General features: G+C 42.8%; 1 protein-coding gene across 10 annotated transcripts in view; it reads left to right on the top strand.

Annotated features, from left to right (window-relative positions):
- AOPEP (aminopeptidase O (putative)) overlaps positions 1-16103 on the top strand; it is a 353107-nt gene that overhangs the window by 59322 nt on the left and 277682 nt on the right. For all 10 annotated transcript variants that reach the window (XR_013814460.1, XR_013814461.1, XR_013814462.1 and 7 more), the window contains one exon: positions 3960-4126. Coding sequence is in view for 7 of the 10 variants with exons in the window: in XM_079789821.1 (XP_079645947.1) it covers positions 3960-4126 (167 nt within the window). In the remaining 3 variants the exon portion in view is untranslated. The remainder of the gene's footprint in view (positions 1-3959; positions 4127-16103) is intronic.

The raw sequence follows: 16103 nt of genomic DNA on the forward strand, positions 1-16103 counted from the left end.
CCCAGACTCAAATCTGACTGTAACAAAAAACACCACGTTATAATATTACCATTCTTAAACTTTCTGAGATCAGCCTGATTTCAGACACTCAGTCCCATTGTTGGACACTATGCTGTTTGAGGTTAGGAAGTCACTCTCTCTGCCTTCATACAAATGTCCTCAGCCATATGGTGTGTAAAGCCTTTTATATGCAAACTAGTGTCCCAGTGCATGGATTTGTACACATTGAAAGAAAGTTAATTAGAAAGTGGCTGGCGGGGCGGGACTGGGTGAGAGGGGCCGGACATACCCTGGAGCCAACCTCCCGTGGTTGAAGGGTGTCTGCCGAGTGAGCAGGGTCCCTCTGGCAGGTGGGGTCCCTCGGCTTGGCCTGCGGGGTTTGGGCTGAAACTGGCTCTCCGACACACCCTGAGGGGTCCTGGGTTGTGAGAGGGCAGTTCTCGGATGAAGCACCCCGGAATTGGGCTCCCTCCTCTCTGGTTCAGGGTGAGTCACCTGAGAACCGCCACTGCCAAGTCACTGCAGCTCGGCAGCTCCTGCATTGAGCGTCTGCCCCCTGGTGGTCAGTGCATGTCATAGCTACTGGTTGGCCGGTCAGATGGTCGCTTAGCCTTTTATATGTATAGTATACACAGGTAGGAACTCTTCTCCCTGACCTTTCTTGTGACCTTGCTTGTGGTCCTGAGTTTCCTTTCTTGTTTAATAACTTCATGACTTATTTTATCACTTGAGCCAGAAACCTGAGAAAATTCCGTTATTTCTAGACTTAACAGTTTAAAAGAATAGATATTTACTATTTCACAGTTCTCAGGAATCCAGGGGCAGCCTAGCTGGGTGGTTGTGGCCCAGTATCTCTTACAAGGTTGCATTCTGCTGGGGTGCAAGCATTTCAAGGCTTGACCGGTGCTGGATGGTCCTCTTCCAAACTCACAGGCCTGGCTGTTGCCAGCCTGCACGTCCTTGCTGACTGTGGGCAAAGGTCTCCGTTTCTACCACATGGGCCCTCCATAGGCTCCCAGTGTGTCCTCCTGCCATGGCAGCTGGATTTCCCCCAGAGTCAGTGATGAAGAGAAAGAGAGACAGAGGGAAAAGAACCACTACAGAGGAAGTCACAGATTTTCAAATAACCTAATCTCACAAGTGATACAGACTAACCCTCGTACAGCGTGTGAAGGGACTACACAAGGATGTGAATATAAGGAGGTAGGGGCCATTGGGGACCAACTTGGAAGCTGGCTTCCTCAGAGAGGCCTTTCTTTCCTTTTCCCTCTCCTTCAGCAAATCACTAAGTCCTTCTGATTCCTCCTCTGCGGTGTTTCTCCGATATGACCTCATCTTAACCTTTTGCACTCGGATGTCGAGTGTGACTCGACACGGTTAGCATCGGTAGCAGCTCGAGGAAAAAGCAAGCGAGTGCAAAGGGTTAAAGCTGATTGCTTATTCTGGGAAGAGGTGTGGAAGCTGATGGGGAAGTCTTGGGGGTCACATGCCTAAGGACACAGGTGAAATGCATATTAATATGCTAGCATGGCCTCCAACCCAACCTTATAGGGAAAGGAAAATAAACCTCTTGGCAAGCTAATATTTTGGGGAGGACTTGTTCCCTGTACAGAGAAGGGGAGACCTGTAACATCAGAGTTATCCTAGGGAAATAAGGTGCTGAGCACAACAGCAAGAGAGTGTAGATACTTTTAGACTTAGCCTGAGCACCCTAGGACTGAAGACCATAATAAGGACAACTCCCCCTTTGCATAAGGCAGAAAAAGCCTTAGGAGAGCGATAAGCAAGGGCCTGCCATTTCCCTGTGAGCATCATTAATAAGTTTAACTCCACAAGTCTACTTAGATTGGAAGTGGCTTCTGATAGCTCTTGAACTGAGAAAAACTGTGGGGTCCATTCTGTTTCAGTGAGAAAGCAAGCCCTGATCTCCAGAGTTATGCCTACCATTTGGCTACTGGGAATACACCTTGTTTCCACTGATAACACTCACTTTTCCTTTTTGGGACCTTCTCTAAGATGGGCTTTTGGGGGGAAAACAAAACACCTAATAGGTAGAATTATTAGAAATAGGCATGCTTGACCCAACCTAGCTGAGTTATTTGAGCTGCTATAGCCTACCTCTCACCACATACCCACCACCACCAGCCCTGCCTGGGAGGAGACAGCTCTGGCAGGCTTCCTCCTCCAACAGCCTGAGGTGGGACAGTTAAGTAAGGCTTGTTGAAACTGATGGGAGATTCTGGGTCTTCCATGAAATTTTGTTCTTGGATCTATAAACTTGGAATACAGAATCATAGATTTATGGGCCAGAACAGACAATAGAAGTCACCAACCTGTGTCCCATCCCCATTTTACGTGTGACTCAGAGAGGTCAAGAGACTTACCCATAGTTATTTAATAAGTTGAAAACCCAGGGAGGACTAAAGTTTTCTGAATTCTGATCTTTCCCAACTCCTTGTCAAGCTTGTGAGTTATCACAGACACTTATAGGGAGGGAGACCGTACCTGCCTATCTGCCCTACCGTCCATTTTCTGCTCTTATTGTGACTTTCTCTGAATGACCAGGCACCTCACTACCTTCGCTCCCTCGTCTTCTATTTCCTGGTAGGTCTGACCAATTGGGAGGGTTGGGGGTGGCACTGGTGGAAAAATTTAAGAGCAGGAGTTGGCGAGAAACATTTCTTCTCCCTTCCCTGTTTCCTTTGGCATCTCCAACAGTGACCAAGCCTCCTCTGGTCCCAGCACCCATCAGACAGTCTCCACTGTGACTCTGACTTCTGCCAGATGACCCGGCGACATCTAGAAACATCAGCTTCTCCAACCCTAGGAGTCACAGCTACTTACTGCTCTGCTTAATCTCTGGGTTGCCTCACTGTCCCAGTTTGGCTTCTCCGCTCTTCCAGTGGTCGGCAAACTGTGGCTCGCGAGCCACATGCGGCTCGCGAGCCACGGTTTGCTGCGCTGTTGACTAATGAGTTTGCCGACCACTGGTATAACCAATTCCCTGTATTAAATTATCTCTGTTTGTCAAGACCTGGACTGTTCTCTCTTTTCTTGGCTGTACCCTGACTGATAGAGTGGGACCATCATTCTGTGTGCTCTTGCACATTTTAGGGACACAAAACATGTTCATCATAGTGAAGCAAAAAAGTGGATACATTTTCCTGAGACACTTTCCTGATGGTAAGTTTTGTGCTTTCTAAACAGTGGTGTCAAAAGAATCCTTTCCTTTGACCTCATCAGTCTTTTCCATCTCTGTCGGCAGTGACTCAATCATGGAAGACATTGTTCTTGGTGCCCGTGGGTGTGTATATTTTCGTTGCAACAGAATGAGCCCTAATGTCATGCCATTGGTTTCCCAAATTTGCTTTAGTAATGACTACACTTGGCCTTCCTGGTAGTTGTGACCTATGGTCCTGTTTACCCCTGTTCTTGGCCTCCACACAAGGATTCCCACAAGGGCTCCATTTGAGATGGTGGTTTCCAGGATTGGGATATCTGCCCACCAGCACTGGATTTGAGACCACCAGCTTGTTTTTCCAAACATTAATATCTCAGAGATCTCCAAACATATTTTCGGTCCCAGAATATTTTCCAAGTTTTGTAAGAATGTCTCTAAAGCTTTTTTTCTTTTAAAGGCATAAGGTTAGCCTAAGGGGAGGGGCAAGGGTAATACAGATTTTAACTTGGAAGTCTAGTGTTTAAAACTTTAACCAAAAAATGTTTTTCCCTTAAAACACAACTTTCTTTACATATTTAAGTAATTCATTTGGGAGAAATTATCACTTAGCCATCCCTTGGCAGTTTCAGTTCAAAATGCTTTGAAACTAGTCAACTACAAAGGCCTCAAATGTTATTTCTTTGAAAGTTCAACTTAACCTTCTCTACCATGGAGATGAGAAAAGTGACAACTTACTCTAAAGATTCTCCCCCTTTGTTTCTTTGTCTTTCTTTTGCAGGCCATGTGTTTATACTATGGGATCTCCCATAAACAACAGGGCCCTTTTTCCATGCCAGGAGCCCCCCGTTGCCATGTCAACATGGCAGGCCACAGTCCGAGCAGCTGCATCTTTTGTTGTTTTAATGAGTGGGGAAAATTCTGCCAAGCCAACACAGCTTCGGGAAGGTACTGTACATGTGTTCTGTGCTTCTTTCTGTATGCACACATGCTGGATCCAGGAACCCAAGACGTGCTGTTTGTCGCAACTTTAAAGAGCTCCTTTATGAGTTGGGTTGGAATGAACATGCTAGAAAACATCCTGCCAGAGAAAACAGCAGGGAGGAGGCGGAGCCTGTGGGGAGCCTGGGCAGGCATGCGGGCCTCTTCATGCCAGACTTATCAATTCCTAGAGTATTTCAGCGGTTGCTTTGCCCTGGTGGTTTGTGGGCCATAAGTGGGTGGTCTTGGTTGAAGACTTTCTGGGCAGGCAAGTGTGTCATGGAGACACCGTCACTTACAGTTGAGCTGTCTGTGGTTGGGTCATGGAGCCTGCACAGGGGGTTCATTGCACAGGGGGTTCATTACGCCAAGTGATAGGCTGCTGTTGGCGGGCCCACCAGAGCTGTTCGAGTCCAGCTCTGTTCTAAACGCCGTCCCCTCAGAGTTCTGAACCAAAAGTGTAAAAGACGGAAGGCGAGTGCTAATGCAGATCAAAGTTCTGTCTGGGAAGTATTTGCTTATTGCAATAATTAACTCAGTTGAGAGCCTAAGCATTTTGATGCCAAGTGAAATTTTTATAACTAACATTTCTTCATTTTAAATATGGTGTCTCTCACATACCTATAGAAACTTTAAATTTTACAGGAAATTAAAAGTAATAAAATTAAATAATTTTAGAGAAAGTGATTGCTAACATTTTGTTTCATTTCCCTCCAGTATTTAAAATCTACACAGATGGTACATATTGTCATTTCAAAATTGCCACATAGCACATTACAGGTTTTTTTTACTTATGGTGTATTTTGAACGTTTCCCAGGTCATTAAGTATTTTTTAAAACTATAATTTTAATGTCTGCATAATATTTTATTGTATGAATATATTATATTTTAACATTTTTGTATTATTAGACATTTTTATTATTTCCAGGTTTTTTCCTGTTATAAATAAAGTTGCATTAAATTCCTGAGGAGGCGTTTAGTATAAAATTAGAATTACTGAGTCAAAAGTTTTCAGCATGGATAAGGCTGTTAGTACATATTTCAAGTTGTTTCCCAGAAAGGCTGTGCCAATTTACAGTTGTACCAATATTTATTTACATACCCATCAGTAGTTATAGGGTCCCCATTTCCCAGGAATTTCACCCATTTTCTAGGGAAGAAAAGGTCTGTCTTTAACATAGATTATCAATGGGGTTTTACATGTCCTTATATTTTTCTTAACCATCTTCATTTCCTGACTTTTTATTTCCTTTGCCCATTTTTACAGTGAGGTTTTCAAAAGCTTGTTTTGTCTTTTAATTTAATTGGCTCTTTAAAATATAAAAATGTTTATCTTATCGTATTTATTAAAAGTACTTTTCCCAGTTTTAATATGCCTTTTAATTTTATACTGTGTTTCTGATCTATTGGAAATTTTAATTTTTATTTAGTGAAATTTGTCTAATTATTCTTTGAAGGTCTTTCTTTATTCGATCTGAGAGTCATCTGTTTAGTTTTAATATTTTTATTTAATTTAAAATTTTCATTACGTCTTTAATCTGTTTGTAGTTTATTCTAGTCAGGATTGTGAAATGAGGACTACAGTTTTTTTTTCAAATAGGAAACCAGTTGCTCTAAGATAATTTATTGAATCTTTCCTAACTTGTGATGTCTCCTTTATCATAAACTAGATTTAACACATACTAGAGTCTTCAATGAGAATTTACTTGATTTTCAAAGTGAAAATAAGACAAATAATACATTAAAAAAAAAGATAGGTCACATTTATATGGTTCATTTACAAATGAACAAAGTATAAAAAATTGCAATAAAATTTCCTTTTTACTCCTAATTCCCAGCTACCCAGTAACCCTTCCCCCAAGGTAACCAAAGTCACCAGTTTCCTTTGTTTAAGATGTTTGTTCTGCTTGTTGCACAGATCAGAGCATGCTGCACATATGTTTGTTTTGTGCCTCACCCTTTAGAATAAATTTGTCTTACAGATAATTTCATATCTGAGCATTAAGAGCTTTCTCATTTTTATGACTATAAAATATTTCATAAATGGATCTTTTACAGTTTAGTGAACCAATAGCTCTTGACTTCACTCTACCAAATCAGGATCTACACTGAGTGGCCAGATTATTATGATTTCTGAACGCGTAATAATCTGGCCACTCAGTGTAATTCTCTTGAATACCTCATTTATTTGATATCAAAGAAAAATAATGCTCAAGTTTCAGAAACACTGCCCAACACGAGCCTTTCTGTCTGAACTGCAGGGCCAAACCGTGAATGATCAGTTTTCCCCTTTGCACTGGCTGATAGAAAGCTCAGGGCAAATAGGTGGTTGATCTCCAGCAAAAGTCTAGAATACTTTTGGTACCCATTTAAGATACAAATACACTGAGTGGCCAGATTATTATGCGTTCAGAGGTCATAATAATCTGGCCACTCAGTGTAAATGGGCATTTACTTCTATCATCTTCCCTCACCCACATTCCTCAGTTTTAGTGAATATAGTTGGGGTTTAGAACTCATATTATCTATCTATATTTTTTTAAATATGTTTTTCTTGATTTCAGAGAGAGGAAGGGAGAGTGAGAGAGAGATAGAAACATCAATGATGAGAGAATCATTGATCAGCTGCCTCCTACTGGGGATCCAGTCCTCAACCCGGGCATGTGCCCTGACCAGGAATTGAACCATGACCTCCTGGTTCATAGGTCGATGTTCAACCACTGAGACACACTGGACAGGCTTGTCTCTATATTTTGTTTTTGTATTATATCTTCTCTTCTAGGAGTTACAATTATTGGTGTTTTTTTTACATCTTCATCTAGTTTCAAATCATATTTGTAATAAGTATTTATACTGTCTTTATCCTTGAGCTTTTAAATTTGAATAATTTCTCAGGCACTTGGGAAATTGTTTCAATATTTGTTTTCTAGAAGGGTGGATGTGTGGTATATTTTATGAGCCATCCCATATTTAGGTTGGCTTTTAGTTCTATTCACTTATGAACAATCCTTGGCTAGGTATAAAATTTTTAGGACTTCTTTTCTCAAATAACTATAAACATTTTTATTATCATGCCTTACTTAGAAAATCTGATATCAATTTTTAAAAATTTCCTTGAAAGTCTGATTTTCCTGCCTAGAGGCTCATAGAATTATTTTTATTTATGTAATTTACAGCTTTCTAGAAAGAAGCTAGTTATGGATACCTTTGGCTTTAATCAACTTTATTAAAGTACTAGAGGCCCAGTTCACAAAATTCATGCATAGGTAAGGTCCCTAGGCCTGGCTGGCGATCAGGGCTGATCAGGGCCGATCTGTGTGGTGACCGGTGTGGGGGGGGGGGGGGCGCTCGCACCCACCTTGGCTGGCCTGATGCCGCCTGCTCGCTGGCCCCGTCCCCCACTGCCACCACTGGTCGGGGTCTGTAGGCTGGGGCAGCTCCTGCATTGAGCGTCTGCTCCCTGGTGGTCAGTGTGCGTCTTAGTGACGGGTTGTTCCGCTGTTTGGTCGATTTGCATATTAGGGTTTTATATAGATAATTTGCGTGTAATAAAATGTACACAATTTGTCTTGTTTAATGAAGTTTGAAAAATACACCAATTTATTTAATCAGCACTCCTATGAAGATGTAGAACATTTCCTTTACCCTAGGACTCCCCTTACTCCCATCTCTCAAGTTATTCCTCCAAACCCCACTCCTGTCAACCACTGACCCGATTTCCGTGTTTGTAGATTAGTTTTGCCTCTGCCAAAGATTCATGTAAATGGAGCCATTCCATGTGTACTCTTTTGTGTCTGGCTTCATTTGCTCAGCATGTTTGGAAAAGCCACCCATTTTATGCGAGTGTTAATAGTTTGTTATTTCTTAAAATCAGTGAATAGTAGTCCATTATATGAATAAACCACAGTTTGTTTATCCTCTCACCTGTTTATGGACATTTGAATTGTTTTTAGCCATCATGATAAATAATGCTGTGAACATTTGTGTATAAGTCTTTTTGAGGATATAGGTTTTCATTTCTCTTGGGTAAATACCTAAGAGTGGAATTGCTGGATCCTATAAATGCATGTTTAACTTTGTAAGTATCTGCCAAAGTATTTCCAAAGTGATTGTATCATTTTGTATTCTACCAGTAATATATCAGAACCTCCCCCGCGCCCCTCCGCACCATTGCTGGGCATCCTTGCAAACGCTGGTATTGTCAGCCTTCCAACTGGGTGTCCAGTGCTAGCTTGTTGTGGTTTTAATTTGCCTTTCTCTGAGGACGAATGATCGTGAGCAACTTTTCATACTTACTGTGCATTCTTATATCTTCCTTTGAAAAGCATCTCTTCAAGTTGTTTGCCCATTTATTTAACGTGAGGTTTTTGGTTGTTTTATTAGTAGGTTGAAAGAATGCTTTGTATATTCTAGGTATAAGCCTTTTATCAGATACATGTATTGCAAATATATTCTCCCAGTCGGTGTAGCTTGCCCTTTCATTTTACACTCTACACCACTGCTTTTCCATAGAAACATTTTGTTCTTTAGTAATTCCATTATAGATTTAAATTGTTATTTAAGTTTCCTTATAGTCCTTCCTTATCTTTTTGATCTGCTATCTTTTGAACTCACTCTCTTATACTGTTTCAGCCTGTTATCTTCTCATACTTTTTAATATATTTTCGTAGAAGTTATATATTCCTGTATCATAATGGGAATGCCAGTTTCCTAAACTGCTTCTGGTTTCTACAGTAAATTCATTTCTGAGGCTTGTTCTTCTTCTGAGTCCTTCGAATGATGTTTTCCTTTACCTTTATTTTGCAGTATTTCTTCCCATAGTGCTCATGGCTCTCCTCGTTGGTGTGTACCCACACACAGGACACAGTCTATGAATTTCCCTGCGCTCCGTTCACTTCCCACGTGTCCTGTCTGAAACTCTCTCTGTTCAACAGGTGGGAGGTTACTGATGTAGGCTGCAGCATCTTGCTGGCAATTGCCTAGTGAAGTTCTGCTGGATTCACACAGGCTTTCTCCACCCTCCCTCCGTGGTTCCCGGACGTGCGGAGATTGATTGAGTACCTGGAACACTGCAGTCAAGCCGGTCCTGATACCTGGCCACCTCCAGCCTCCATGGCTGCCTCTAGAGGCTGACCTGCAGTCACCACACCCCACGACGCGGGGTGGCTCTCCCTGCCCCCCACCTAATCAAGCCTGCATACTTTCTCATTCACGGTTTGGCCCTGCAGTTCAGACAGAAAGGCTCGTGTTGGGCAGTGTTTCTGAAACTTGAGCATTATTTTTCTTTTTAGAGGGGAAAAAAACTCATGGTTCACCAGGGTTGGCTGAAATTATTTGTATTACAATTATATTTTAAAACTATGAATGTTAAGATTAGATATAAATTCTGTATGCTTATAACTCTTACACATCTATAAAGCCAAAATAAAATTGTAAGTTAAGCACAGACCAAGTTATTAAATCAGCAAAATTCAGATGAACAACTTAAGTTTAATGCAGAGGTGAATATTTTGTTGTAATGTCTCGCCCCTGGCAGTGTGAGTGTGCCCCGTGGGGGTTCTTTGGAGATTGCCGTGCGTGAGCCACGCGGCGGTCTGCTCTCCACCGTGTTCCTTCCGGGGCGGGAAAGCTTTTGCTTGTACAGCACGCGGCGAGGTCACAGCCTGCACTCATGAAAAGCATCATCCTGAGGGTCTCTTCTCATTAGCTCTCAGTAATTAACACGGTGCGCCTGTCCCCGCGCAGTCACAGCACGCATGCGTGCGTGAACTCTCAGATTGGTTGGCAGTACTCGGTTACATCTGGATAATCCAATCAACTGGCCAAATCCAGCCCGCTGCCTGTTTTTAGACGTAAAGTTTGATTGGAACACGGCCCTTGTCTATGGCTACTTTGGTGCTGCAATGGCAGAGCCGAACAGTTGAAACAAAGCCTGCATGGCCCGCAAAGCTTAGAATATTTACTAACTGGGTCCTTTACAGAAAAAGTCATCTGACCCCTTCACATCTGTCTGTCTGTCTGTCTGTCTGAAGAGTATCATAAAAATTAAAACAAGAATTGCCTTTGTAATTTTTGTGGAAACTTTTCATACCTCCAGAAATATATCTGTGACTGTTTTTCAGAATTACCAATTCAGCACAGAGTTCAAAAACAACAACTACATGCTAATCGGGATTTGCTAATGTTCATACCACTTGCACCTTCTATGATATCTCAGAGCAGACTTTACCAACTCCCGCTGAGGGAGGCCTGGCAAGGTGAGAGCACTCCATGCTGCTAGCGCATCCCTCCGGCAGCCCACACCTGGCTTTCTGAGGGCGGCGGGAGCAAGGCCACCGCAGCGCTCTGCAGCCCAGGATGGCTGTTCTGAGGGAGGACTCTCGTCTCCAGATATCTCTGCCCTTCTTAGAAAAAATGGTATGTGGATACAAGATGATGCTACTTTCTACCTAAGTCGTTTTCTAGATTGGTAGATTGGTCTCAGAGGACCTCCTCTGTTGTGCACAGTGTCCTTTAAAATGATGAGCTATCCTTGAAAATCTGAGTGGCAAACCCTACCTTCACCCCACAGTTCCCACAGGGCCACACCAGCCCCATTAGCACCTTTGCCAGGCGTCAGCTGATTTCCCGAAAGGAGCAAAGCACCAGAGCAGTGTAATGCATGAGGCAGATAACAGGGGCAGAGCTGACAGCGGCCCCGGGGACAGAGGATGGGAGTCCTGAGTCCTTGCTGCCTGCGGGAGACCATTCCTGACTGTTTGTAATGAGAAGGCCGGTGGCTTAGACTGTAGCCTGATGCCCATCGTAAGAATTGTATTAGCCGAGAAGCCACTATCCTTTTCTCAGGAGGGCCAAGTCAAGGCCATAGATTTAGATTCACTTGTTTGGCTCCTTTATTATTTGACCTCCTCAGCATTATGTCATTGGGCAGACAGAAATGGTAGCCTGGGTGTTGCTGTTGTCCCGTATTCCCTGCCAAAATGTAGCCATCCTATGAAGCACAGAGACCCAGTGCTTTGTCTCCACAGGTTTTTAATGCTTATGCGTGGAATGACTGTCCTGTGTAATCTGAAGAGCTTTTAAACCGTTACGGACAGTGACAGCAGTGATTCCCAGGCCTCTCTCTGGCCCTGCTTCTGACTAGAGTCCATGCCTTTTCTCCAGGCTCAGTAGATTTTTAAAGGAAAAAAATGGGTGTGGGACATCCCGATTTCCCCGTGTTTGGTAAATTTTTTTTTGTTTAGTTTTATTTTTGTAGAATCTAGTTTAGTGTATTTCTACGTCCTAGAAAAATAAAATACCCCACTTACATTTTTCATGGGAAGCCTCAAGTAAATGAACGAGACTGACTAAGCTCTTTCCAAATGTACGAGGAAAAGCATATGAACAAGTGAAAGGTGTTAAAAACCACACGTGCCTTCACATAGGATCTGATTTCATTTTTTCTATTCAAAAGTAAGAGCGTAGACATTACTTCATCCTGGGCAAAATGCTCCTCTCTGGCCTGCCCAACAGACCAGCTCTCTGACATTTTCTCTCCTGACTTTGTGTGGGAAATTCCAGGGGAAAGCCAAGATTGCAGAGTCCAGACCCTCCTGTGTGCAATTGGAAGCCAACTTTTCTTCCCTCTTGATGGCTCAAAATGAGCAATACCATTTAGACTGCTCCCACCGCATGCAACCAGGAATTATGTGTAAGGAAATGGTAGATTAAAGGCATTCAAAATGGTTATGATTAAGTGTTTTCACCACAGAGAATACAAAGTAGAGAAAACTATCCTGGGCTAGTACACATACATGTGTTCCAAGGGCTAGAAGTAGAGTGAACGTATTCATCTCTTCCGAAAGCTACTGGTGACAGAGGGCTGTGTTCTGCTCTTACATCTCTCCTGAGGGCTCAGATAATGCCTAGCACTTTCTCAGTCTGTGTCAGGTCATTCTTTCTTGCCTTCCTAGCGTTGTACTTACCATACTGAGCATACGGGGAAGTCATCATGCTTTCTTTTGGGTAATGATGACTTTGGCAGGCATGCGCATACCAATTCTGGCTGTGGATTTTTGTCTTAGGCTTGATATTCATGAATTTTCTCATGTGGGCCAAGTACTAAAGTGTACCTGTGACCATCGGAGCAGGATGGTCTGGTGTAGTTAGACGATCCATTTTGTACTTAAGTTTCAGGGGAACTAGGTTGTCTGTGTCATAGGTCAGAATGGAGGGTGAGGCTTGCAAGACCAATCCCAATGCTGGTGCGATGTATTCCTTAGGTATTCATTAGCCACCAGGGGAAACCTCAAAAACCTAGGGAGGTGCTTGTGTCCTCGGTTCAGTAGGTGGCGCTCTTTCACCTGGTTCACAAGAACCACCTTGGAGGTCATTCTCTCATGGGTCTCCTGTGCCTTAGGCGGTACCATGTTGAAGGAAGGAAACCCAAAGCCTTGCCAGTGGCATCAGTGCTTGAGAAGAGGTGGCATGACCTGGCACATGGCCCTGGTTAAGCAGTGCTGCACATAGCAGCCCAGGGCGCTCTTACTCTCTCCCTTGTTCTGCTGCCAGCTCCCACCCTTGAGCGACAGCGGAGAAGAACTAACGAAAGACAGTCACGCCATGGGTATTCAGGAGGGTGACCCAGCTCATAAAACCAGACTGTGTAGGCTCGGCCTCTCTATAGTAGTGAAAGAAGAGAGCTGGGGTTTGCGGAAAGACCCAAGCGCTCGGGCAGGAGGCCAAGAAAGGAAGAGCAACTGAAACTGGGAGCTTTCCCTCCTTTTTACGTATCTGTTACATGTATTGTCATCAATACACAAAATACATATAATACATATAATATACATACATTATATATAGTGTGTCTGCATGTACTTACAAACATGCATATTCCTGTCTGTATATATTGCTAAGCATCTTTAATTTGTGATACAAAGATGTTCCAAAATAATGAAGTAGCTTGATGTATGGAATAGTTTGGGCAGGAAGTTCTGAGACTAAGAATATTGACTAGTGAGAGAAACAATCTTAAGGTAGGAAAGCAGCAGGGACGGTTGAGTAGAGAAATATGATACCTAAATAAAAGCATTTATCAGTTTCTGAGTGCTTCATGCTATTTGTCTAACCTACAGTGGAAAAGTTTGTGTTCTTTTTAACTTCTTTTTAAATTGTTGACACTATTACAGATGTACCCATTTCCCCCACCTCCTCCGAGCCCCGGCCCCCCCTTCCCTCTGGCCAGCACCACACTGTTGTCTGTGTCTATGAGTTCTGCATATTTGTTCTTTGGCTAAGCCCTTCACCTTTTTTGATACGCTTTTAATAGGAAGAATTAAGTGCCTGTTTTAATTTTCAGTGGAAATAATAACTCTTTCAATACAAGAAATTCGCTGAGACGCCTGCCTTTGCAAAGAGAAATTATCTGCTTTTGCCTCTGGAGCTGCTGAAGGAGTGCATCCAGGACTCCCCTAAGAAGAGCACAGTGGCTTGACATACATTTTGTATTTAATTTACTATTAGTGGGCATGATTGATACTGACTACAGTATCTTGATGTTTTTCTCACACTTTTTTTCTTTTTATAAAAATGATTTTCACAAGTAATTAGCACAGGTTTTCACAGGTATTCCATAAAAAATTCTCTTTCCTAACCATGAACTGACGACTCCATCACGTCCTTCTTTTTTTCCTTTTTCCTTGTTCTCCCTTGGAAGACAGGATCTTCAAAACTATTTGTAAGACAGTTTTTTAGAGTAGTAAATGAAGAAAATAATTATTGTAATTGTTTAACACTCTCTAATTATAAGTATTTTCAAAACTACATTTTAGACTGCCTCCTATGATTTGGAAAGTGACCCATTTCAAATACCATTCCTACAAAAAAACACAGTTATCTTTAAGGACAATTTCAATCCTATTTCAGAGATGGAAATGTCTATTTGGATCGTGTAGCAGCTGCTAGTGTGATTATAAGAACAATGTCTGATATTACATTTCTGTCTTACTGGTGAGACAATTGAAGTCTAAGAATTTCACCCCTTAAATAAGTTCCAGTTTGAGATGGTGGGATAGAGCCTTGGGGACTTTCTGTGGAAGCTCAGAGGGAAGCTAGCTGGGTGGCTGCTCAGGCCTGCGCAGTTGGGAGCGCCACTTCCTCTGGGCCCGCTCCTATTGTCCCCACCCTCCCACTCCCTGTTCATCTTGGTAGTGATTCCAGGCCTGGCCCTGAAATTATCCAGTGGTGTGATGGGCTCCTGGCCTTTGCAGAGGAAAAACTCGCTTAATGCAAGTACAGCATGTTCTCGTCGTTTTGCAGCTGGGGTAGCAAGGGAGCCTAGGGCAAGTGGATTGAGTAAAAAAAGGAAAATGAAGGTATTCACTGTCTATTGCATCAAGGTTGGCTCATTTAAAGTAAACACCATTTAAATAGTCTCCAAATGGCCCATTCTATATGAAGTCATGCAGTATGCCTCCTTTTGGGCTGTCATTCTCCTTAAATGGATCGCTTTGTGTGCACTGCGTTTTAATGCTATTCAACCTTAAACCCCATATGTGGGCCTCATCAGGCCACAGGCTTCAGTGCACATGTGGCAGCCATACCTTCAACATTTTTCGTCTCTGCCTCCAGAAAGTCAGCCCAAGCAACAGGGGGAGGCAGCCGTAAAGATGGCAGCAGTTAAGATTTCTTCAACACTTACTATGTGCTAGTTACCATGCCTTAGTGATTTCTGTGTATGTCATCTAACCTAAATCACATAATCCTCTGAGATAGACACTAGGATCATTCCCTTGTTAATAGATGAGGATCTGATGCATCGAGAGATTAAGTGATGTGTCCAAACTGGTAAGTGTGGAGCAGGCAACTGAACCCAAGTAGTCAGACTCCAGGGCTGGAACTACATCAGTAGGCATACTCAAGAGACATACTCTTCATCAGTTCTCTTTTCAAGATAGGCTTATCCCAAACAATTGCCAATCCAGAAATTTTTTCTCTTTTCTTTGGGATTTATGCTCTGCACTCTGGGGCAGTGTTTCCACGTGATCCTTTGCCTTTTCTGCAGTCTGGTTTGAAGGCGGGATCAGGTGTTCCCAGAGCAGCTAGCTCCCTTGGCAGTGGGCCGTCCTCATGGAAGACTGGGCTCTGTGGAACAGTCCACGGATAGACAACTCAAAGCGTGAGGCCACGAGCCTTGCCCTGATGGTAGGGGCCAGTAAAAGCCTCCCCAGAGCAGTGGAAGCATTCAGGTGTCACAGCAGTGGCTTCAGCCTTCACCCAGGGTTGGACAAGAAGCCCAGGGCTGACCACCTTTGAGAAACTTCTATAGAGAGTCCAGCCAGGGTCTTTGGGAAGTGGGCGGCTGGCCGGTCCTTATTTGGCCCAGGCTATGGATCTGGCCCTATTTGACTGTCACTAAGTACCCTGGAAAAGTTTTCGGCTTTAAAAGCTTAAAGTATGAAACAGTTTATTCCCAATGAGCTCCACAAAGTAGAAGAACTTTAAGAATCAATAAATTAAAAATCTTGAGGGCTTTATAGGAAAAAATCACCTTGAGCACTTAAAATATGGGTTTGGGTGATGTTTTCAATACATTTTCCCCTCCCCCCCCCAAAAAAAAAAAATCTATTTTCTCCCATGATTTAACTTCAGAGAAGACTGAGGGAGTAATGACAGTTTTAAAATATTTTTTTTGGATTTAACTCAGATTCTGTTAATACTTTTGCTATTTTGCTCCCAAACTCCAGGTCATTTAAAGTTTCTGACTTTTTTTTTTGAAGCTGCTAATCTCCTTTCTCTCCCCTGCCACATCATTTATGGCCTCCACCACCCTCCTCCCATCACCTTGAGTGTACAGACATTCTGATAAAGGTGCTGGGACATGATGTCATTGGGCACTCGGTGAGGCTTCTCCATGACCTTGTGTAGGCATCTAACAGATAGCTTCTATTCCACTAGCAGTAT

This window comes from Cnephaeus nilssonii (genome assembly GCF_951640355.1).
Source record: "Cnephaeus nilssonii genome assembly, chromosome: 14".
Lineage (NCBI taxonomy): Eukaryota > Metazoa > Chordata > Mammalia > Chiroptera > Vespertilionidae > Cnephaeus > Cnephaeus nilssonii.